General features: G+C 39.0%; 1 protein-coding gene across 8 annotated transcripts in view; it reads left to right on the forward strand.

Annotated features, from left to right (window-relative positions):
* The window catches only part of ARVCF (ARVCF delta catenin family member), a 736,316-nt gene that overhangs the window by 619,736 nt on the left and 93,282 nt on the right, over positions 1–23,298 (forward strand). For all 8 annotated transcript variants that reach the window (XM_063454427.1, XM_063454432.1, XM_063454430.1 and 5 more), the window contains 4 exons: positions 2,691–2,849; positions 11,953–12,563; positions 15,331–15,830; positions 18,728–18,911. In XM_063454427.1, coding sequence (XP_063310497.1) covers positions 2,691–2,849; positions 11,953–12,563; positions 15,331–15,830; positions 18,728–18,911 — 1,454 coding nt within the window. The remainder of the gene's footprint in view (positions 1–2,690; positions 2,850–11,952; positions 12,564–15,330; positions 15,831–18,727; positions 18,912–23,298) is intronic.

Genomic DNA, 23,298 nt, shown 5'->3' on the forward strand with positions numbered 1-23,298 from the left:
AGAAGTCTCTACCGTGTATCTGGAGGTGATCAGTCTCCCTTCCTTCCCCCTGGATTCCTCCGTCCACCCTTGTCTTCCTTAGGACGGCTCACCGGCCAGACATAGCCCGGAGTCCCTGTTCGGGCGCCAAAGTTGTTATGGTACTTTTTCAGTAAACCAAAATGTTTAAGTGTCTATCTGTTCCTGTCCAAATTAAAGAGAATTGAATTGCGTATATACGCTGAAGTAATTCAGTCTGACACACGGAGTTCAGGTTAAAATAACTTCGAGGAAATTTATTGGCAAGAGCAAGATCAAAGGGCGCGCAGGCCCTTTTAAGAGACATTTTCGTCATCATTGGTTATCAAGATATCAGTGAATAAACATCATTAATTGGATTAATTGTTAAGTGTCTGGGTTAGTGTCCACCTATCAATATAATTAATTGGATCAAAAGCTAAGTGGTTAGTTCCGTGTCCACCCACCAAGAGGTGGTACTTTTTCGGACACGGGTGGGGGACAAGGGGTCTTGAGCGTCATTTTACTCGGTCGGTGATGTCAAATCTCGTGGTTAGGTGCAAGGTCTCTTATGAATAGAACATTTCATTACTACTGTGTTCTCATGGCCTTTCAATTATACTATGTTGCGAGTTAGGGGAAATTCAACAGTTCCTGGGTTAGTCATATCCTTATGGAGAATACAGTCTTTGTCTATTGTATTAGATGTGCTGAGAAATACTGTCATGTAATGTAGTTTTCATATGAAGAAGTCAGGTTATGAGGACAAAATGGAGGATTTGTCACAGTATCAGGTTAATACAGAGTTAGAGCAGCAATTCAATATAAATACAATAAGATTTTTTTAATAATTCTACATCAATATTAGTAAGTTGTTTTTTAAGCTTGGTCAGAATGTTTCTAAAACTCAACATTCCAAAAATCTACATCTTTAATGTAATCTTGGTATGACATTTAAATGTAATAGGAATGTAATACAAGTTTTGCTACAGATTAGCACAGAGGTCTGTGTATGCATACATATATATTTTCATGATATAAAAGCAATGTAAAACATTGGATACATTAACCATAGGGTTGACATCATGTGCTGACCTCACAGTGTTTGAGTAGGCATAGTTTGGGATTTAACTTCTAGGACCAGTTATACATTTTCAGAAGGGCTGCTGGTAAAAGGTAGAGAGAAAAGCGTGACATGATAAGAATGTATGTGATTAGGCCTGTTTGTGTTTAATAGGATGAGCGGTTTGTGTATGATGAGAGTTATTTGTAATGGATTCTGTGTTTTTCATTTTACCTATATTTTTAATGAATTAATTTATTCCAACACTTCTTCAATGTAAGTGCTAGATGTATTGAGAAGACAAACTTCTGTTTTTAATATCCAGAAAACAAACACATCAATAATAAAATATCCAATACTAGCTGCCAGAGAAAACACTTTAAAGTGCGCTCGTGTAATCGGTATCTTTAGTGGAGTTTGATTCAATGACGATGTGTTTTTTAGCCCACTGCTCTTTTTACAGCCTTACATACACTTTCCCTAATAAATCATTCAATGTCTGCATCACAATGGGCTATATTGTATGTCCAGCTGCAAAGTAAAATTTTTGTTATCAGTCTCCGCCCCATAAAATAACATTATTTTATTTATTTATTTTGTGATATTACTTGTTAGTTTGTGTTTTGTGAACACGTTTTACACCCCCCCCCACTCTCTAACTGTTAATGCAATCAACGCTATACTTTACAAGCAATACTCACACCAGGTGCCTATCCTCCTATGTGAATTGCTTCTTGTAAAGGAAAACTGCTGCTGTCTTACTTTGGCAGTTCTAATTTATATCATACAATTGCACTTTCTACTCCAAATGGATGATAGCAGGAAACACTTTACATTTCCCGAAATTGGTTATTGCAGGGTGCATGTAATGTTTCATTGTATCCATGCAATAATTGTATTTGCAAAAAAATAAATATGTAAAAAAGGTGTGTGTGTGTGTGTATATATGTGTATAATGTGTATATCGAAGGACAGGACATGGGTTTATGCAGGTACAAAACATAGGCTTTTCAAAGTGGGATGAGGAGTAACTGAATCAATAAACTGATGACTGCAGGGGTAATATGGCGTCATTGCAAGGAATAGGCATTTGAGCTTGCCAGTCACAGAGCTAAATCTACCCTGCGCCATTGACTTAATTCCATACACAGTGAGGCCAAAATAGCCATTAAACCTTCCTGGTAGGGCCAGAGTTTGTTCTTCGCTAGACCCTACTTGAAAAGGGAGCTGGAAGATGACTAGAAATTCTTGTTTTAGCGCTGCTTTATGCAGAAAACAATAAACCGAATGCACAGTGCAGCTCTACATTTTAGTTTAATCAATTACTAGCTTCTAAGCAGAGATCTGTTTGTTCATATTTACCTGCATGCCTGCCTAAAATATAAAGATCTCCTTTCTAATATGCTTATGGTTCAATGCTTTCCAGTTGGATGTCTCTTTAAAAATGACAGCTTTTCTCATGTTTGTAGAACACAAGAACACCTTTTTTGAATCTGGATTATATTTTTCTGGTAGCTATGCAATTGTATTTTCTCTTCTACACCTTAAACCTTCCATCACCTTTTTTTCTCTGTAGATATATTTTTCACACTTTCACTTCTTAATATATTTTACTTTTTTTTTATTGCAGGAGCAAAGTCCCAGTAACCAAACCTCCATTGCCATGATGCAGGAACCGCCTGAGATGCTGGAAGAAACTGTTACTGTGGAAGAAGACCCTGGAACACCCACATCACACGTGTCTATTGTGACATCGGAGGACGGAACCACGAGGCGAACAGAAACAAAGGTAGTAGGGCATTCTACCAATTGTTCACCACTGATGCCAACGGTGAAATAGAACTTAAAACTGATTGAAATAAATAAATATTGTTAGTATTATCTTGAAATTCAGAGGCAACATTGTGTTTACATTGTGTTTTTAGTAGAAGATATTTATTCCTTTGTAGTGTTATTTAGACCTTTTTTTTTTGAGACTTTGCCTTTTGAAGGGAACACAATTATTCAGTGAAGTGATTGGTGTCTGCAAATTTCATTTGCTTTTCTGTGTTGAAAATGAAGCTTCTCGCAGCTTTGCACTCAACCTGGTAATTTTAAATCTGCAGACAGAGCAAGAAAAGAACCCCTTATGTATTCTAAACACAAAAGGGAGTTTAGCCTTCTCCTCTATCCTCATGCGGTATCACTGCAAGGAATCAAACATTTTGCATGTTAAATCAGTGAAGGTCACCTTGCAGATTGTTCAGACGACATGAAAATGTGAGCACTTCTGATGGAAACAATGCAGATCAAAGTGTTGAAAAAAAGTGAACAAAAACAGCCTTTTCTCTTTTTCTTACAATTGAAAATTGTATTTGTATGTTAATATTGAATGGTGAGCACTCAAATACGCATCAGCATACTTTTCGTAAAGACTTGATGATTGACTGTATCAGCCAATGGCACACCCGCATCGGTGTTTCTTAATTGGAGTGGCATGCAGTGTACTAAAGATGTGCTGATCACCGTCTCAAATAAAACTGTGGCCCTGAGGTCTAGCTGACTGCTTCAATGAATATTGTTGTTCAGTATTTAAAGATGAAAATGAAGGAAAGGGGCATCAGTTAGGAAAAAGGACAAATGAGTCATTTATTACACGTGAGTTTACAGAGGAAGAGGTTCTATTTCAACTGTCAAAAGTAAAGACAAGTCAATGGGACCTGATGGAATACACCCAACGTTATTAAAAGAGCTTAGTGATGTACTAGCAAAACCATTAACAGATTTATTTAACCAATCATTGTTAACAGGAGTAGTCCCAGAAGATTGGAAGTTAGCAAATGTTGTGCCCATTCACAAGAAAGGTAGTAGGGAGGAGTCAGGCAACTATAGGCCAGTAAGCCTTACTTCAGTAATGGGGAAGTAATGGAAACCATGTTAAAGGATAGGATTGTTGAACATCTAAAAACACATGGATTTCAAGATCAGAGACAACATGTGTTTACTTCAGGGAGATCATGCCAAACTAATCTTATTGATTTTTTGGGTTGGGTAACTAAAATAATAGATCTGGGTGGTGCAGTAGACATTGCTTACCTAGATTTCAGTAAGGCTTTTGACACTGTTGCACATAGAAGGCTTATCAATAAACTGCAATCTTTAAGTTTGGATTCCAATATTGTTAAATGTTTAAGGCAATGAGTGACAGACAACAGAGGGTTGTAGTCAATGGAGCATATTCGAAGCATGGGCTTGTCACCAGTGGGGTACCTCAGGGGTCTGTACTTGGACCCATTCTCTTTAATATTTGTATTAGTGATGTTGCAGAAGGTCTTGATGGTAAGGTACCGTATATACTCGAGTATAAGTCGAGTTTTTCGGCACATTTTTTGTGCTGAAAAACCCCAACTCGACTCGAGTCAATGTCTGTATACTTGAGTCAATGTCTGTATTATGGCAACTTACATTGCCATAATGCAGACAAGCGGCTGTGTAGGAGGGGGGCTGGCAGAGAGCGTTTACTTACCGCTCCTGCAGCTCCCTTCTCCTCCGCGCCGGTCCGGTCAGCTCCTCTGTCAGCTCCCAGTGTTAGTCTCACGAGAGCCGCGGGGTCATAGCGCGGCCGCGAGACTTACACTGGGACTTGCAGAGGGAGCTGACCGGACCGGCGCGGAGGAGAAGGGAGCTGACAGGAGCTGCAGGAGAGGTAAGATACAGCTCGCTGACAGCCCCCTCCTACACAGTTCCCATCCATTGGACCACCAGGGAGTGAGAGCCCCCCTCCCTGCCATGTATCAAGCAGGGAGGGGGGACTAAAAAAAATAAATAAAAATATCAATAATAAAAATTAATAATATAATAAAATAAAAAAAATATATAACAAAAAAATTAATATTAAAATTATAATAATTAAAAAATAATAATAAAAATACCCACCCCCAACCAAGGCTCTGCATCATACACACACACACACACACACTGCACTAATATATACACACACACACACACACACACACACACTGCACTAATACATACACACACACTGCATTCATACACACACACACTGCATTCATACACACACACTGCATTCATTATATACACACACTGTAAATAAATATTCAATTAATATAATTTTTTTAGGATCTAATTTTATTTAGAAATTTACCAGTAGCTGCTGCATTTCCCACCCTAGTCTTATACTCAAGTCAATAAGTTTTCACAGTTTTTTGGGGTAAAATTAGGGGCCTCTACTTATATTCGGGTCGGCTTATACTTGAGTATATACGGTATGTCTTTTTGCTGATGATACTAAGATATGTAACAGGGTTGATGTTCCAGGAGGGATAGGCCAAATGGCAAATGATTTAGGTAAACTAGGAAAATGGTCAGAGTTGTGGCAACTGACATTTAATGTGGATAAGTGCAAGATAATTAATCTTGGACGTAAAAACCCAAGGGCAGAGTACACAATTTTTTATAGAGTCCTAACATCAACATCTGAGGAAAGGGATTTAGGGGTGATTATTTCTGACGACTTAAAGGTAGGCAGACAATGTAATAGGGCTGCAGGAAATGCTAGCAGAATACTTTGTTGTATAGGGAGAGGCATTAGCACTAGAAAGAGGGAAGTGCTCATGCCATTGTACAGAACACTGGTGAGACCTCACTTGGAGTATTGTACGCAGTACTGGAGACCGTATCTCCAGAAGGATATTGATACTTTAGAGAGAGTTCAGAGAAGGGCTACTAAACTGGTTCATGAACTGCAGGATAAAACTTACAAGGAAAGGTTAAAGGAACTTAAAGGACCACTATAGTGCCAGGAAAACATACTCGTTTTCCTGGCACTATAGTGCCCTGTGGGTGCCCCCACCCTCAGGGTCCCCCTCCCGCCGGGCTCTGGTGTGAGGAAGGGGTTAAAACGTACCTTTCTCCAGCGCTGGCCGGGGAGCTCTCCTCCTCCGATCCTCCTCCTCTCCTCCCATTCGGCTGAATGCGCACGCGCGGCAAGAGCTGCGCGCGCATTCAGCCGGTCTCATAGGAAAGCATTATCAATGCTTTCCTATGGATGCTTGCGTGCTCTCACTGTGATTTTCACAGTGAGAATCAGGCAAGCGCCTCTAGCGGCTGTCAGTGAGACAGCCACCAGAGGATTTGAGGGCTGGATTAACCCATTTATAAACATAGCAGTTTCTCTGAAACTGCTATGTTTATAACAAAAATGGGTTAACCCTAGCTGGACCTGGCACCCAGACCACTTCATTAACCTGAAGTGGTCTGGGTGCCTATAGTGGTTATGGTAGGGTGTGGAACTGCACTCTATCCCTTTAAGCAGTATGTAGCTGGGTGCAACTCAGACAGTCTCAGTACCAGAGACCAAAATGCTGAATAACAAAATAGAAGGAAAGTCGAGGCACTCCAAGGTACAAATCAGGCAATTTTATTGAACCCACTCCATCATGGGTGCCTATAGTGGTCCTTTAACATGTATAGCTTGGAGGAAAGACGAGACGGGGGGATATGATAGAAACATTTAAATACATAAAGGGAGTCAACACAGTAAAGGAGACTATATTTAAAAGAAGAAAAACTACAACAACAAGAGGACATAGTCTTAAATTAGAGGGGCAAAGGTTTAAAAATAATATCAGGAAGTATTACTTTACTGAGAGGGTAGTGGATGCACGGAATAGCCTTCCAGCTGAAGTGGTAGAGGTTAACAAAGTAAAGGAGTTAAAGCATGTGGGTAGGCATAAGGCTATCCTAACTATAAGATAAGGCCAGGGACTAATGAAAGTATTTAGAAAATTGGGCAGACTAGATGGGCCGAATGGTTCTTATCTGCCGTCACATTCTATGTTTCTAGAGCCAACAATGTTGTAGAGTCTGGCTTTGCACTTTGAAGTAGTGAATATCTGTATATGAGTGGGTGCTTCTGTCCATTTTTTTAAATTTAGTTTATTATGGTAAAAATTGCTGAACTGGAAACTTTCTCGGTGTCAGCTATGTTTCCAGTTTGGGTAATTTGCCCTTTAATTTTAAATTCACCTTGAATTCTCACTTTAGTGAATAACCCTCAATGTGTACACACTACAAAGCACATCCTTAAATTGGCACTATCACAGTCTGAGGACTTTACAGAATTTGCCAAGACCCCTAATGGTGACATCACTGGAGTCCGGTGCATTACTAAAGTGTCAATGTCACACACCCAAATGACATTGCTGTTTTAATAATGCAGAGCACTAACATAGGGCAATATTATTGTGAGTGCTCACAGAGCTCTAGAAGATACATGATTTTATTTTATGACTATGAATTCCTTTTCAACCTTCTTCCTCTGCAGCCATGTCCCCATTTCCTTTGCAGCCATGTTTACCTGAACGTATGTCTCTAACCTGTAGCCTTCAAAACTTCAAAACCCAGCAAAACTCTGTGTAGCAATCGCTCTCTCTATCTTGCCTTATCCTCCTGTAGCAATCGCTCTCTCTATCTTGCCTTATCCTCCTTCCTCTTTAACAGTTTCCTCCTGCAGCCATGACGTCCTATCTGTCTAGCCATATACCCCTGCAGCCATGACCTCCTATCTGTCTAGCCATATACCCCTGCAGCCATGACCTCCTATCTGTCTAGCCATATACCCCTGCAGCCGTGACATCCTATCTGTCTAGCCATATACCCCTGCAGCCGTGACATCCTATCTGTCTAGCCATATACTCCTGCAGCCGTGACATCCTATCTGTCTAGCCATATACCCCTGCAGCCGTGACATCCTATCTGTCTAGCCATATACCCCTGCAGCCGTGACATCCTATCTGTCTAGCCATATACCCCTGAAGCCGTGACATCCTATCTGTCTAGCCATATACCTCTGCAGCCGTGACATCCTATCTGTCTAGCCATATACCTCTGCAGCCGTGACATCCTATCTGTCTAGCCATATACCCCTGCAGCCGTGACATCCTATCTGTCTAGCCATATACCCCTGCAGCCGTGACATCCTATCTGTCTAGCCTTATACCCTTGCAGCCAAGAATGTCTAACTATTTAGCCATATATCTTTGCAGCCATGTCCCCTGTATCTCTACATAGCCTTGTTCCACTATCTGACTAGTTATATCCATTGCAGCACTGTCCCCCTATCTCCTGTCCATGTTCCCTTATTGCACTAGTCACATACCCCTCCAGCCATGTCTATCCTCTTTTCCACTGTGTAGCCTTCAGCCATTTGCTTAATCCTCTCCAGCCACATCTAACTGCAGACATAATTATTTTCCTTAATTTCTTCCCTTCTACCCATGTACATATTCCTTCCTACCTATAAAGGGCCAGTTTTCCATCCACCCCTGCAAGAAGCCCCGTTTAATTTGAAGACTGCAGTTTAAAGGTACAGACTGAGAATCAGTAGCTATTCTACCGGATTTCCTTTATCTTAGTTACTACATTATTAAATTTACTATAACAATGTTACTATTTGTACCTGTAGTATACTACGGTATAATTGTGTACTTGCAGCTACATGTAATTATTAATAATCTGGTTGATAGTATTCTGGTTGGCAAATATTGTAATTTTATCAGACAAATGGCAGGTCTGCTCAACCATTTCCACCTCCCCTCATATTTAATTTTACTCGGCTCATCACACCCACCCTGGTTCCTTGTACCTATATAGCATGCTCTTCCAGCTGTTCGGAACCAGAGCCAATCACCTCCTTATTACCTTCACATGCTATCAGCTGCTACAGTTATACCATTAACTCTCTATGACATCTCAAATTCCTGTTACCTTTTGTCTCACCTCCACGGTTTACCTTTTTTGATTGTAAGCTCACAGGCTGGGCCCTTTACCTGTTGTATCGGTCTGTTCTTATTGTATTGTCTTTTTCCAATTGTACAGCTCTGCGGAATATGCTTGCCACTTTATAAATACTAGTAATAAATAAATTTGTCTCTGTTTTTCTTTATACAAACAATGAGAGGACCATAAATTCATACACACTGTATAGACTTTCAAAAAGGTGAATGCCATTTAGTGATTAACAAAAAAATAAGATTTAGGCCCACAGCTGGTTATTTGGGGATAAAATGGTGTGGGTTTGATAGCTTTTGAGCTGAGTCAAGTAGGACAGTTAAATCAATATATATATACATACATATATATATATATATATATATATATATATATATATATATATATATGTGTATATATGTATATATATATATATATATATATATATATATAATATACAAATAGCTTGGCACTCTCCTTATTGTCAAGTAGGATACCTGCCTGGGTGCAGTCCACATTGCGTTCCAAATATAGACGAAAATAGAGAATGTAGAATGCACACTCAGGTCTTTGTGAAAAAATGTGTAGTTTTATTCAATCCAGGTACAAAACAAAACCAAAAACAAAAATACCTGGATTGAATAAAACTACACATTTTTTCACAAAGACCTGAGTGTGCATTCTACATTCTCTATTTTCGTCTATATATATATATGTATATATGTATATATATATATATATATATATATATATATATATATATATATATATATATTATTTATAGGTTTTGTGGCACCTGGAGAACAAGATTTTATCAAAAGAGAACTCAGAACAGAATCACAGTATACTCACCTCAGACAAACAAAAAGTACATGCACATTTCACTCATCACACATAACATCACTACAGGGAGGCTATTCACAGATTAGACCCACACAACTTACATGATGAATGCACTTTGTCCTCAGACAATACAAACTTCCTGTTCTTCACTCAGACATTACACTTTGTTTCCCCTTTATTCAGACATCATGCACTTTCCATGCAGAAATCAGAGATTTACTCTCCTTCCCCTGACCACAGAGAAAATTCCACAACACCGACCCCTCAGATTCACTACCTACATATTCCCTTACACGTTTCCCAACAAATATTAGATGCATCTTGCTCACACAGACACTACCTTTATTACTTGCTTGTCATACACTCGCTCTCACAGAGACATACAAGCTGTGCATTACACATAGTAACGTCATAAGCCAGATATTTAATGAATGTAGTATGTATAATATATAGTTTGTAATTCACACATTAATATGTAACTGCTTGATCCTTTCTAGTCATCACTGGCTGTCAGATTTGTTTAAATCTAAAATGCAGGCATCTCTATGACCTGGACTGAATCCCCTTAGAGAATTGTCTATCTTTCCTCATACTCCTCCGCTTTGTTCGGATAATGTAATGCACAATTGGCTAACTCATATTGTAAATTGGCTTGTGGTTATCTGCATCCTTTAGCTTGCATTTTATATTTCCATATATCCTAGAGGAAATACCTGGTTCAAAACAAGTGTCTCAATGAAAATCCAAAGGTGGTCTGTAGGTATTGGATAAAAGGCCACAGAGAGTTGTTCTGGATTTATCTGAACTTGGTGGGAGCTTTCCACAAATTCTATTACAACAAAAGTCCTTGTTGAAGTCCAAGTTGACTCGGCGTTGCACAGCCAATCTACAGTTTTCTAACTGGGCTGCTAAAACAGAATACAAATATACTAAAATAAGTTCTGCGCTCAAACTCCCATTACTCATGGGCAGCAGCAACGGATATAGCACACATCAGCCCCAATACATAAAATAAAAACCATAGAAAAAGACTTGCCTGCTCACTAGCACAAATCCCTGTGCGTATTTAGATAAATTGAGGTTATCTAGTAATTCCAATGGCCATAAGATATAAGCCCACCTGCCACATCAAGGCAAACCTCTTTAGTGGGTCCTACACTAACAATTCACCTGGCTTCCTTCAGCTTCAGGCAAATAAATATCTAATAAGACAGAGAGGGGTATTTTTCTAAACTCCTACACACTTATTAACCCTAAATCGGTAACACATGTGTGGGCATTGTAACATGGCAGTGTGGTACAAAAGGCCATTGGAGTTACTAAATAACCCTCCATTTATTTAAATAGGCATAGGGATTTGGGCTAGTGTGCAGCTTTTTTTTTTCTTTGCTAAAACAGAATGTTTAACATATATCCTTTAATGTTCAAGTTGATAGTTTTGGTTATTAACCTAGCAACAGTCAACATCATATCTTGTGAAACTTCACTAGCATTTTGCTAGTCCTCCAGCTATTGTGGAGCGAAGACTTCCATAAGGCTTTGCCAGGAGAACAGGTAACCTTCCAGCTGTGGTGGAAGTTAATTTCCCCTAAAGGTTGGCAAAGTATTATAGGAGTTGTAGTTCCCCAAAAACAGAAGTCTGCTTATTACATTTAGCCAACATGTAAATGATGCAGACTGTGGATTACTATGTTTTGTGTTTTTTGTGGTCAGTGAATTTGAATTATCATGGACATGTTTATGAAATACAAAACAATTACGAAACAGAGGGAATAACTAATAAGAATCTGTTAGAAGTGTGGTTAAAGAAAATCAATAATAAAAAAAAATGATAGTGCCGGGTTAAGCACATCCTTTAGTGTAATAGTTTCAACTGCTGAATTCTCGTAATGAAGTTCTTTCATTTCCAATGTCCTCAGCCATCATCAGAACCACTTTATGTGCAGTTGCTTTGCGATGTTGGAAAGATAAAGCAGGTTTTTATAGCACTCTAATTAGAAGTGTGTGTTCGGTATTTTTTATTGTAATGACATCCAACTCTCGGACAACAGCTCCATGCTACACGGAGTCAGTGATATCAGGAGATTTAGTGTTTTTAATGAGGCAAACGCCTGAGATTAAATGATCTCCAGTAGGATGAAATTCCAGATCAGCAAAACATTGGCACAAATATTTTCTCTATGATTGGAAACCAATGACATTACCTGCTATGTAATTACTATAAAATACTAACAGACTTCTTGTAACCATCAGTGCTTTGTGTGTTGTGTTTTTTTAAGGTCACTAAAATGGTGAAAACTGTAACCACACGAACAGTCCGCCAGGTACCATTGGGTCCAGATGGGATGCCGGTGCTCGATGCCTCCTCTCCCCTCAGTGGTTACACAGATTCTATTGACAGAAGATATATGAAAAATGGGGAACGTTTTATTACCCCACAGTCTTCTTCTACATTGACCAGATCCTACAATAACAGCTACAACGACTCTTATGGTGATCCACACGAGACTCAGTACCGACCCTTCATGGGGCACGAAGGCTACGGAGACCTAACTGACAGCTATGGCAGTCTATCCCGCGGAGTCAACTACCGTCCCCGCTATGCTTACACTCCAGGCAACAGTTACCGGCCTGAGGATGGCAGTTATACCCTTCCCACCCGGCGGGAAAATTATGTCCCCATTGCTCAGCCACAGGTTCCAATTGGTAGTAGTGTTGATCTTAACCGATCACAGCCTGAGCGATTCCAGCCAGAGCCCTATGGCCTAGAGGATGATAATCGTAGTCTTGGGGCAGATGATGAGGGTTACGAACTAGATCCTGATTATTCCACGATGAATAGAAGAGTCCTCCCTGGCATGCCCCTAACTGCTAGGCCTCACAAGGGAAGGTAAGACATTTTAAAGATTTTATTTTTCCCATTTCAGCTAGTCTGGTCTAAATTTGGAAATTCACTTGACAGTTTATACTTTAGTAGATAATTCTGCTAGTGATATTGAAGAATGTTTTTGCAAACCCATATATTACTAATTTGCAATTTATTACAGAAATGATGCGCTCACCAGATTTGAAAAGACATTTTGTAAGTAATGACACCTTGTCTACTTACTAGTAATAATCTAAGTGACATCATAATAACTCTGTGATGGAAGTGCATTGCTTCCTCTGTTATCAGATGCACCAATTGAAGGGAAAGTTATACACTTCAGATTCGCCTGTCATTTAATTATGACTCCGATGCAAAACATGTAATGTATTTATTATGCTTGTGCCAGATTTGCTTTAAAAAATCGTAGTGTGTTTTTTTTTTTTTTTTTACCTCAGCTACTTATCTATTTTGAATGCTGTTTGCCCCTGGGAGTCTCATTGACCAACAGAAGATGATTAGTTTATATTAATTTTATTTAATTGCAATTTTTGCCTGCTTACATCTTGAGAAGCACAAAGCCCAAACTGATTTTTCATCGACCGTCTTTCAGCATTGAGTAAATTAACTGGAAAGTTGCACATCTGTTTGCACTTCAGAACTGGATGCCTTGATTTCTGCCTCTCGTGTTGTCCTGTCAGAGGAATGTTCTACTGCACACTGCAATTCTTGTTCTACTTTTCATGCACTAAAAAAAACAGATTGAGCAGGGTTTTTACTTGATTATTTTCATGGGATTTAACAAAGGCACTGTACATGTTTTAGTTATCGCCAAGATTAGTGGTTGTTACACCTTCTGTATAGCAGCTGCCATTTTATATCAACCCTCTCCCAGTGGGGAAAGGGATGTCGAGAGAGGAGCTGACGAGACAGAAAAAGTACTAAAGTATTACAGCAGCGCCAATCTTGGGCATGCAGGGGTATGTGTATCACTGCTCCCCTAAGGCCACAATAACCCTAGACATAACCCTAATAAATGATGTAATATAAAATACAAATAATTCTAAAGCTTATGTTATTGAAAAACAATTGCAGCCACTGGAGACTTTGATCTGTTGTTCGACCATTGCTTCTTTTATTGACTCTAGAACGTCCTGGTGGCAATATTCTCCCATAATACCAAGGCCATTGTTACGTAATCATATATAATATATATGTGTGTGTGTGTGTCTAATGTTATCAAATCTGTGAAATACAAATGGAGAAATACAATCATTTCTGTTGTCTTTTGATGAAACAAAGCCTGCAATTAATGACATGAATATAGCATTGCTCATTTTTTAGATATGATGTAGGGCCCTCCTTTCTATACAATTCCCTTATTAGTATTTGCAAAACTGAGTCAAACATGTATTTAGATTGGCCTCAGTAAAGCTGACAGGTGACTCTTGAAGCACCAGAACCAGACAATCTCTTTGCACATAGCATTCAGTTTATTTGCAGTTGAAACACAATATACACTAGGTATTGGAATGATAACCCTTATGCTTTCTCTTTCTATCTCTTTTAAGCCATTTTCTAAGGTAAGTTATGGAGTGATATTTTCAGGATTTTCATTTGCTTTTATGGGGTCATGCCTTTTGGCCTGAGAAGTGGTACTGTCAGTTCTAGTCTTTCCAATAAGCCAGTATGGCTTTTATAATCAGGCTTCATATTCAGCTGATTACAGCAGCTTCTTCTCTATGAGCTCAATGATGCGTGAGAGACTCTTTGCCACGCTTCATATGAGTCACGCCCCGCTTGCTGTAGTTTACCGAAACAAGGCTGCATTTTGTCTTTTGGAATGTGATGAGTTGCAAAGGTGAAACATAATTATTAAAGGGACAGTTTAGGCACCGCATGGCACCATAACAGATTTATCTAAATTAAGTTGTTATGGTGCCATGAGGACCGTGGGCACACTTTTACCTCAAGGGGTTAAACTATTCAAGTTGCCTCCAGCGCCGGTGTCAACTCTTCCCCCAGGGTGCACCCAGTTTCTGAAACTTCAGTTCAGGAGGCGCAGCTGATGGGGTGAGCGCTCAGCCAACCAGTGACTCCCCATTCGCACAACTGGCTGTGAGAGAAACGTAACTTTTCCAAGCCAGTAAATTTGCAAATGTGGAGTCGCTAAATGGCTAGGAGTGTTAGCCACCTATCTGGCAGCAATCAGAAGCTAGATGCCGCCTTGGGGGGAATTGACATTGGCGCTGGAGGCAACTATGGGGTTAAACTGTTCAAGAACGGTTTAACCCCTTGAGGTAAGAGTGCGTCTGGGGGCCTCCTGGTCCATCGTTTAGATGAAGTTGTTATTTTTCTTGTAGTGTTCCTTTAATAAAATTGTTCTTTTTATGTCTTTAAGAGAGTGTGAAGTTAGAGTAGTACTGAAACATCTAAAGTATTTATTTAAAAAAGTGAATTGTAGTGAACTTAAAATGAAGATTTTAAAATCAATTATAGTTGAGGTAAATAATTTATCTAACTGCTATTGTAGTTAAATATAGTAAATTTAGTTTATGGTTCACTGTTTAGGACTACATTTTAAGTAAATACACAGACAAAGGGTTTTACATATTGATCATTGAAAGGACTCTCATATAAACATGATAATTCCTTGCTGTCATTTGTTCATCCTTCCCTTTCTGCCGTTTACCCTTTCAAGCTAAAATGTTCTAGCATGGAAAATATTGTTTACTCTGTATATGGTTTATTTTAATACAGACTCACTACAATTAATGTTTTTCTTTATCAGGGCCTACGATGACCCGCTAGAGGCAGAATTGATTGATGAAAGAATCCCTTATCTTCATGGTGGATATGCAGCACCATTGGCTCAGCCAGAAAGAGGAAGTCTGGCTAGTATAGACCGACTGGGCAAACGGTCTCCATCTATCGACAGTATACGCAAAGATCCAAGGTGGAGAGATCCTGACCTCCCTGAAGTCATTGCCATGCTCAACCACCCCATTGATCCAGTCAAGTCCAATGCTGCGGCTTACCTGCAACATCTTTGCTATGAAAATGATAAAATAAAAAAAGAAGTGAGACATCTCAAAGGTATCCCCATATTAGTGGGTTTGTTAGACCACCTAAAACCTGAGGTCCATCGTAAAGCCTGTGGAGCACTCCGAAACATCTCTTATGGAAGAGATAACGAGAACAAGGTCGCTATTAAAAATTGCGATGGCATTCCTGCTTTGATCAGATTATTACGAAAGACAGATGACATGGAAGTGAGAGAGCTTATAACAGGTGAGTCTACTTTATTTTAAGGTCTCCTGCTGTGTTTCTGGGCATTCTGAATATTACATAGAGTTTTATTGTGTTTGATGGCTGAGTCCTTGTTAGCACAAAGGTGAATTTATTGTTCTATGCATGAAACATGTTGTCTGTTCTCAGTGGTCTAAGAATTGACCTGAGTTGCAGCATGCTTCCTGGAATTCTACATTAAGCTATATAAATCTTATATGTCACTATGCATCTCTAGAAAAATGTAGGTTCATTAATCTTCACTTAGGCAAGAGGATTGCATGTTCCGTCGTTCTATTTATTATTGCTTGTAAATCCCCCTCATTGTTTTCACTCTGTAGACAAAACAGAGCTAAATGCCTCCTCCCTACTTTGTGTATCTCACGCCTCAAAGCTCTCTTTCTCACTGGTTGTATCATTCTCTGGCATGGGATTATTAGCAAGCTGCTATTTTTGAATGGCAATCCCAGAGCACATATTTTTTATTTTATTTTCATATGTTTAAGTAAAAAGGCCAGTCTGTAATTTCTTACAGAGTGCCACACAGTCTGGGTGAAAATGGCAAGCATCCCTCCCAGACACTTAAGAAAACAAACATTGCACTGCCTTTTCCTTTTTTTCACATTGCCTTCAAACCCTTTAACATTGCTTTGAATATGCTGTTCTGGAAAAGTCAGCTCTCCGCTTAATAGCAGATCTTCATCCCTTGAGGTCAAGATGACTGTAAAATGTTTTTGAAACCTTCAGAAACTTATCCAAATCAACCAGTACCAACACAGCCTGTTGATATTGTTAATTCTTTCCGTGAAGTAGAAGTTTTAATATTAGATGTCTCTTTACAAGAAGTGTAAAGGTAGACTGTGCAAGTCACAAAGTGATTTAAAGGATCACTAAAGTGTCAGGAATACAAACATGTATTCCTGACACTATGGTTATTTTGGTGGCTGGCCCCCTGTCAGAAGAGTAATGCAGCTTCTGACATGCCAATCTGACCAACACTTGGTCAGTCACCCCCCTTCTCTCTCTCTTCTACTGCCTGGATGACATCATATCCTGTGGCAGAGAGTATCCTTATATACTGCAAGTAGAAGAAAGGCCTGGTGCTGCTCCTTACTCCTCTCTATTGCTGGTGGCTCAGCAATAGTGCCGGGTTTACACTGTGCATTGTGCCGGGGCTCCCGGACAAAGGGACAGTTTTGTGCCTGTGGCTGCTCACTGTAAAAAAAAAAAACGGCGGGTGGGGGCCCTAAATCAGAATAAGGGGGGGGGGACCTAATGTCCTCCCCCTGGCCCCCACCCCTGAGCGGTGGGTGGGGACCCTAATGTAAAATAATGGGGGGGGACCTATTGTCCTCCCCCCGGGCCCCCACTACTGAGCTGTGGGTGGGGGCCCTAAATCAGAATAAGGGGGGGGGACTGCTCATAGTACTCACGGCTTAAGATGGCCGCTGCCATGTGTTCGAATGGCGACCACTTCGACTCACTTCGAACCGTTTTAATTGTTCTGGAGTTCGAAATATATTGAATACATAATGTTAATAGGTGGCACACTTCTTGTTCGTTAAGGGAATGACAGGGAGAAATAAAATAAAGGGGAATGCAATGTCCTGAGCATATAGTTGAATGCATAAACAAAGGGAAAGGTAATCCATGGTTATAGTGATCCGACACATGGTGGATGCTGGTATAACATTCTATTCAGTCTGTGATGGTATAACATTCTATGTGGTGGATGCTGGTATTACATTCTATTTAGCCTGTGAAGGTATGACATTATATCCAGTGGATAATGGTATAACTTTCTATCTTATTTCAGTGGCTGCTAGTATGACACTCTATCCGGTCGATACTCCTACAATATTCTGTCTAGTAGATGCTGGTATAATATTAATTTGAGTAATTGTGGGTCTACCATTAATTTTAGTGGATGCTGTTATAACATTCTGTCCAGCATGTGTTGGTATAACATTCTATGTAGTGAATGCTGGTATTACTTTGTTCATGGACTTTTGATATATAGTATGTTATAACTGGTGTGACATGCATGATGCTTTTCAATGGATGTCGGCATAAATTCACTTTCTACTGAATGTTCGCATACGATTCCTGTCCAATGGACATTGGTACAAGATTCCCACCCAGTGTAATATTGGTACGGGATTACCAACCAGTGAAATGTTGGTACAGTATTCCCATCCAGTGTAATATTGGTACAGGTTTCCCATCCAGTGAAATGTTGGTACAGTATTCCCATCCAGTGTAATATTGGTACGGGATTCCTATTGAGTGAAATGTTGGTACAGTATTCTCACACAGTGTAATATTGGTACGGGATTCCCATCCAGTGTAATATTGGTACAGTATTCCCATCCAGTGTAATATTGGTATGGGATTCCCATTCAGTGAAATGTTGGTACAGTTTTCCCACCCAGTGTAATATTGGTACGAGATTCCCATCCAGTGAAATGTTGGTACAGTATTCCCATACAGTGAAATGTTGGTACAGGATTCTCATCCAGTGAAATTTTGGTGTAACATTGTGTCCAGTAGATTAGATGAGCTAGCATACCTGTTCAGTAGTAGTTGTCATAATGATCTGTAAAATGTATCAAGTCAACTGCAGATAAAAATAAAGATAAAATAGGCTCATGATTGTTGTTTGATACATAAATTTAATAGAAAACTTGCCCTCTAATCCACAGTGGCAGTGTATTATTCATTTTGTAGGCACAAAGGGTTCAGTGAACTCTACTACCACCCAGGTTACACATATATGTATCTGTCAGAGTTATTTACTAAAGCAAAAATTCAAAGTGGATTCAAAGTCAATTTCAATTTTATTTAAAATAGCCAAACTGAAAACATCAGTGACTTGTTAATTTTGTTTTGTCTTGTTAAAGGCACTCTGTGGAACCTCTCTTCCTATGAACCTTTAAAAATGGTGATCATCAACCATGGGCTTCAGACACTCACCAATGAAGTTATCATCCCTCACTCTGGATGGGAGAATGAGCCCAATGAAGATTCCAAGCCCCGTGATGCAGAATGGACAACTGTTTTCAAGAATACATCTGGTTGCTTAAGGTATGACTTTCTCTATTGTATATGTATGTATTATATAGAATACACATAACAGAATGAGAAAATAACTCCATTGAGAGGTTCTGGGGATGTAATAAACCAGAAGGCCAAAGTTCAACTCGGTCTGTTTTTTTTAATTAATTTATTTTATTTTTCCAGAACACCAAGATGCCATTATTTTTCCCTAATACATGCATCAGCGTTATATATTTTCTATTTTACATGATTTTATAAAATTCAGGTCCTTTTGAAGTTAGGGCAACATTGCAACATACATGTCCCAGTCTGCCTGATAGTGGTGGAAATTACACTCCTGGCAGCACTTGCATTTATGGTCTTTTTAGAGAGGAGAGTTTGAATTAATGGTGTCAGAGCTGGCCGCGGGTCTCGGGAGATTTACACTGGGGAGCTGGAGGAGCTGCAGGGAGGCGAGTAAACGCTTGCTGCCCGCCCCCCAAGGACCGCCGGGCTTGTAATGAGCCCGGCGGTCCTGGGAGGTATTATCGGAGCACCCACTCCCTCCCTCTTCTGCTGGGCTAATATTTATTCGAGTATAACGAGCACCCCTAATTTTCGATTAAAAATCGGTACAAAATTTTGCGCATTATACTCTAATAAATACGGTATGTCCCTGTGATGAGTGTGTTATGACACACGTCATACAAAACATGCATGTAATAACAGGCAAATCATGTAAAACAAATCTTAATCACCTGCCTTTTTATTGCTTGCGTTATCAACTACCTGGGGCATGAACACAAGGCAAAAAGTACTTCAGTAATTTCTACCAGATTACATGTGAAAACTCACTATTTATCGCACTTTCTCCAGAAATTAAAACTTTTCAGAAAAAATAGTAGATGAAAAGTGTCACTTTGCTCCTTGTGGGAATTCTCTCAAAAATAGTTTGTTCACCGTAAATTAATATCATCATTCCGTTCAGGAACCAAAGAGGTCAAAGCAGACTGATAATTTTTAAATCAGATGTCATTGGCTCACCATCAATGTACTAGCACTGTTTAATAGGCCCCGAATCAGGTCTACTCTGCATGAACTTCACCATTCTCACTTCTGTCATGTGTGAAATTAACCCAGTTTCTAGGAGATGCATTATCCTGGGTGAAACGAAAACATGCCCCAGGTTGTGACTCTCAGCTTCTCTACTCCCTAGTCTAGACCATTAATCCTTAGATTTTTATTTTTAAAACTTAGCTTTATGAAGGTATCGTAGATATAGATCATGTGTTGCAATTGTGCTTGCAAAGGCAGAATTGCTAAGCAGTGCACAAAATGGCAAATTTCTATTTCTGAATATTATCTAATTGCATGTGATAGGTTCCCTGACCCAAATTATTTCAGGGCATTAGCTTGATGACCCATTCTTCAATTTTAAAATTAGTTCAGTGACCCATTCTTCATCTATAGTACAATAGGTACTTAAATATATTCAGCAAAACACCTTCATTAGACTGTACCCAATGTCAAATGAGACTCCATTGTAGTAGGAAAAGCAGTACCAATATAAGGGTTTTTGCCTGTGGCCTGATGATTATGTTGTTGTATGTTATTACCAGTGAGAAAGCAGCATGGGTGCCCAGTGTAGGGTCACAATAATCATTCATTATTAACTGATACTTAATGAGAACTTGTGTACAAATTGTCAGGATATTTATATCGGCAGACATTTTGTGCTAAGATAGAAATTAAAAGTGTATATTGCCAGAGTCACTCAGAACAAAGCGGACTCCATTTTGGATTTCAGGCAAGACAGACACAACATGTCTTTCCTTTCTGTAACTAGCCAGTTGCCTGAGCTAAGGAATGCATTATGTAAACAAGCCAAGTGATAAGCAATGAAGCATGGGGATGGAATGCTCTGTTTAAATGTTAATGGAATAGAAATAATTTTAAACACAGACACTAGTGACAGAGAAGACTAAGTAATTAATTTTAATTTCTAAATCTTACAAGGTCCCATTGTAAGTAAGGGGTGAAATTGAGTTTAGAACTGTCAATCCTAGAAATTACGATCAAAGTCGTTGCCACAAAGACTGAGGCAAACGCTTTGAACTGACAGCAAATTTAAGTTATGGTAGTCATTTTAGATAAGCCAAATGACGTCAAAATCGTCATCAGGAAAAGTTAACTCTTTCCTGGATAGGAAAGTTAATTAGGCAATTGCGCCCTCTATGGACCAAATATCTAAATTGCGATCTGCAGGTTGACCACACCTACAGTTTCCTATTGGCCTTACCAACTAATGACGTATAGAGAATCTTTTCCTTTAAAAATTAGGACAAAGGGAAGAGCAAGGTTAGTTTGGGCTTTCAGATTTGGACATTCAGAGAGATCCAGGACAGATATTCAGGACACTCTGGAACTAACACTCAAACTCTCTTGGACACAATTCAAGAAACACTCCTTGACACTTAGAATTTTACTATTACTTTCTAACCAACATCATTTTTCTCTATTACTTACACACCTCCATACAACCAATCATACTCGCATTCAAGTTCCTGGGACTACCTAGTCATCTGATGAGAACATCTACTTAACTGGTAATTATGCTGGTTTTATTTAAGTAATTTAAATTAATTAAAAATTTACTAATAGCATGATATATGACTGGATAAATCACGGTCAGATTTCAATAATTGAGAAATCTTAGTTAACTAAAGAATATGTAGTTATAACACTCCATTCTGCAGGTGGAGTCAGATAATTACATAGTACTGGTATCTTACTATGTGTTAGCATACCGCTGTTTTTATCCAGGTGTGTTGATTTCCTCTGAAATAAGATAAAATATCTTTTTAGGCAAATTAAAATTTGGCTTATAGAATCTGTAGATTTGACTCTTATTGGATGGTTCCAGGAAATGATTAATGAGCTGGTTTGAATGTTATTTTAATTGAAAATTACATGAGAATAGGATAGTATATGCCCAGGAGGATCTAGCCAGCGCTGAAAGGGTTACTCAGTTGATCTAACTGTTAGCCAAGGTTTGATGGCTTTTCGCTGTGCTGTGTGAAGTTTAGCTTTCTGTGTCTGTGAATTACCCTAATAAATCAGTTGATGCTGTTAGCCATTGGTTTGTTTTAACCATTGTCATTGTATACGATGTTATACTAAATATTCACTGATTATTATCACGCATGTTACATATTATTATTATTTTATTTGTCACAATAAATGATATCTATTTTTATAACAAATTGTGATTTTATTTGTATGGAATACATTTCACTTACATGATAACGATCTCTAAGATCTAAGAGAATTGAAATAGTGGGAAATTCTCAACTGTATAATATTATCATCCCATAATTATCCCCACAAAATGCACTCTGGTACAATTCTATAAACATTACAGGGAAACATAAACATTTTACTATGGAAACTTTCCTGCAAATTTAGTTTACTTTTTTATTTTTTTTCATTTTTTTTTTTATTTAGCATCGGTGAGTACAAATTCACCCCTGTTGAATGTACCATAGACTCACTAGGCTTACACTTGCAAGTAACTTCTTAGGTCTGATAGTAACATAGGTTGAAAGAGGTTCAGTTTAAAACATTTAAATAGCCAAACTGAAAATAGATTGATCTGGCCTGAGCAGAAAATTAAAGGAACACTATACGGTTAGGAATATAAGTATGTATTCCTAATGCTATAGTAACCTAGTCTGTTAAGGTGACTAGGCCAGTGCTGACAAGGTAAAAAAATTTATTTTACTTATCTTTCAGCCCTCAACATGCTAGTCTCGTCCGTGAAGCTCCACCTCTTCTCTGACTGAGATCATCAGCGTTGATGATCGCAGCCAATCTAGTACTTTCCCATAGGGAAGTTTCCGTGCATTTGCAGCAAAACAGCACACTGCGGCAATCACGTAGTCTCTCCATAGTGACTGTCACTTTTAAACGTTGCAGTACGGCAATGTTTTCAGCTGCAAGGTTTAAATGGGATAAAGTGGTCTTGGTGTCTATATTATTCATTTAAACCAAATCAAATTGGGGATGAATATTCCTAGTTTAGGAATTGTTGCTTCAGTGGGTCTACTTATTTATTAAGGCTAGTTTGGGAATTCATTCCTGAATCAGTGGATATAAATAATTAAGTAGGTTCACTGAAGCAATAATTAACATGCAGGTTCACAGAATCCCTAATAAGAAGGGAGTCAGGACAGATTTCCTCAACCCAAGTGTGGGGGTTTGAGGGTTGTAAAATCTACAAGGTTGTCTAGAAAACATAATAGTTTGAGAGTGCTGTTGGATGTAGTCCCCTGGAACCACTAAGAACCAGGTAAAAACGTAGGGCTCTCTCATTTTTTCTCACCTACTGGGGGAAGGAGTTAAAGAACAGTCCCCTTTGTTTCCACACCAATGTGCA

This window comes from Pelobates fuscus, chromosome 5, assembly GCF_036172605.1.
Source record: "Pelobates fuscus isolate aPelFus1 chromosome 5, aPelFus1.pri, whole genome shotgun sequence".
NCBI classification, from domain to species: Eukaryota; Metazoa; Chordata; class Amphibia; order Anura; family Pelobatidae; genus Pelobates; species Pelobates fuscus.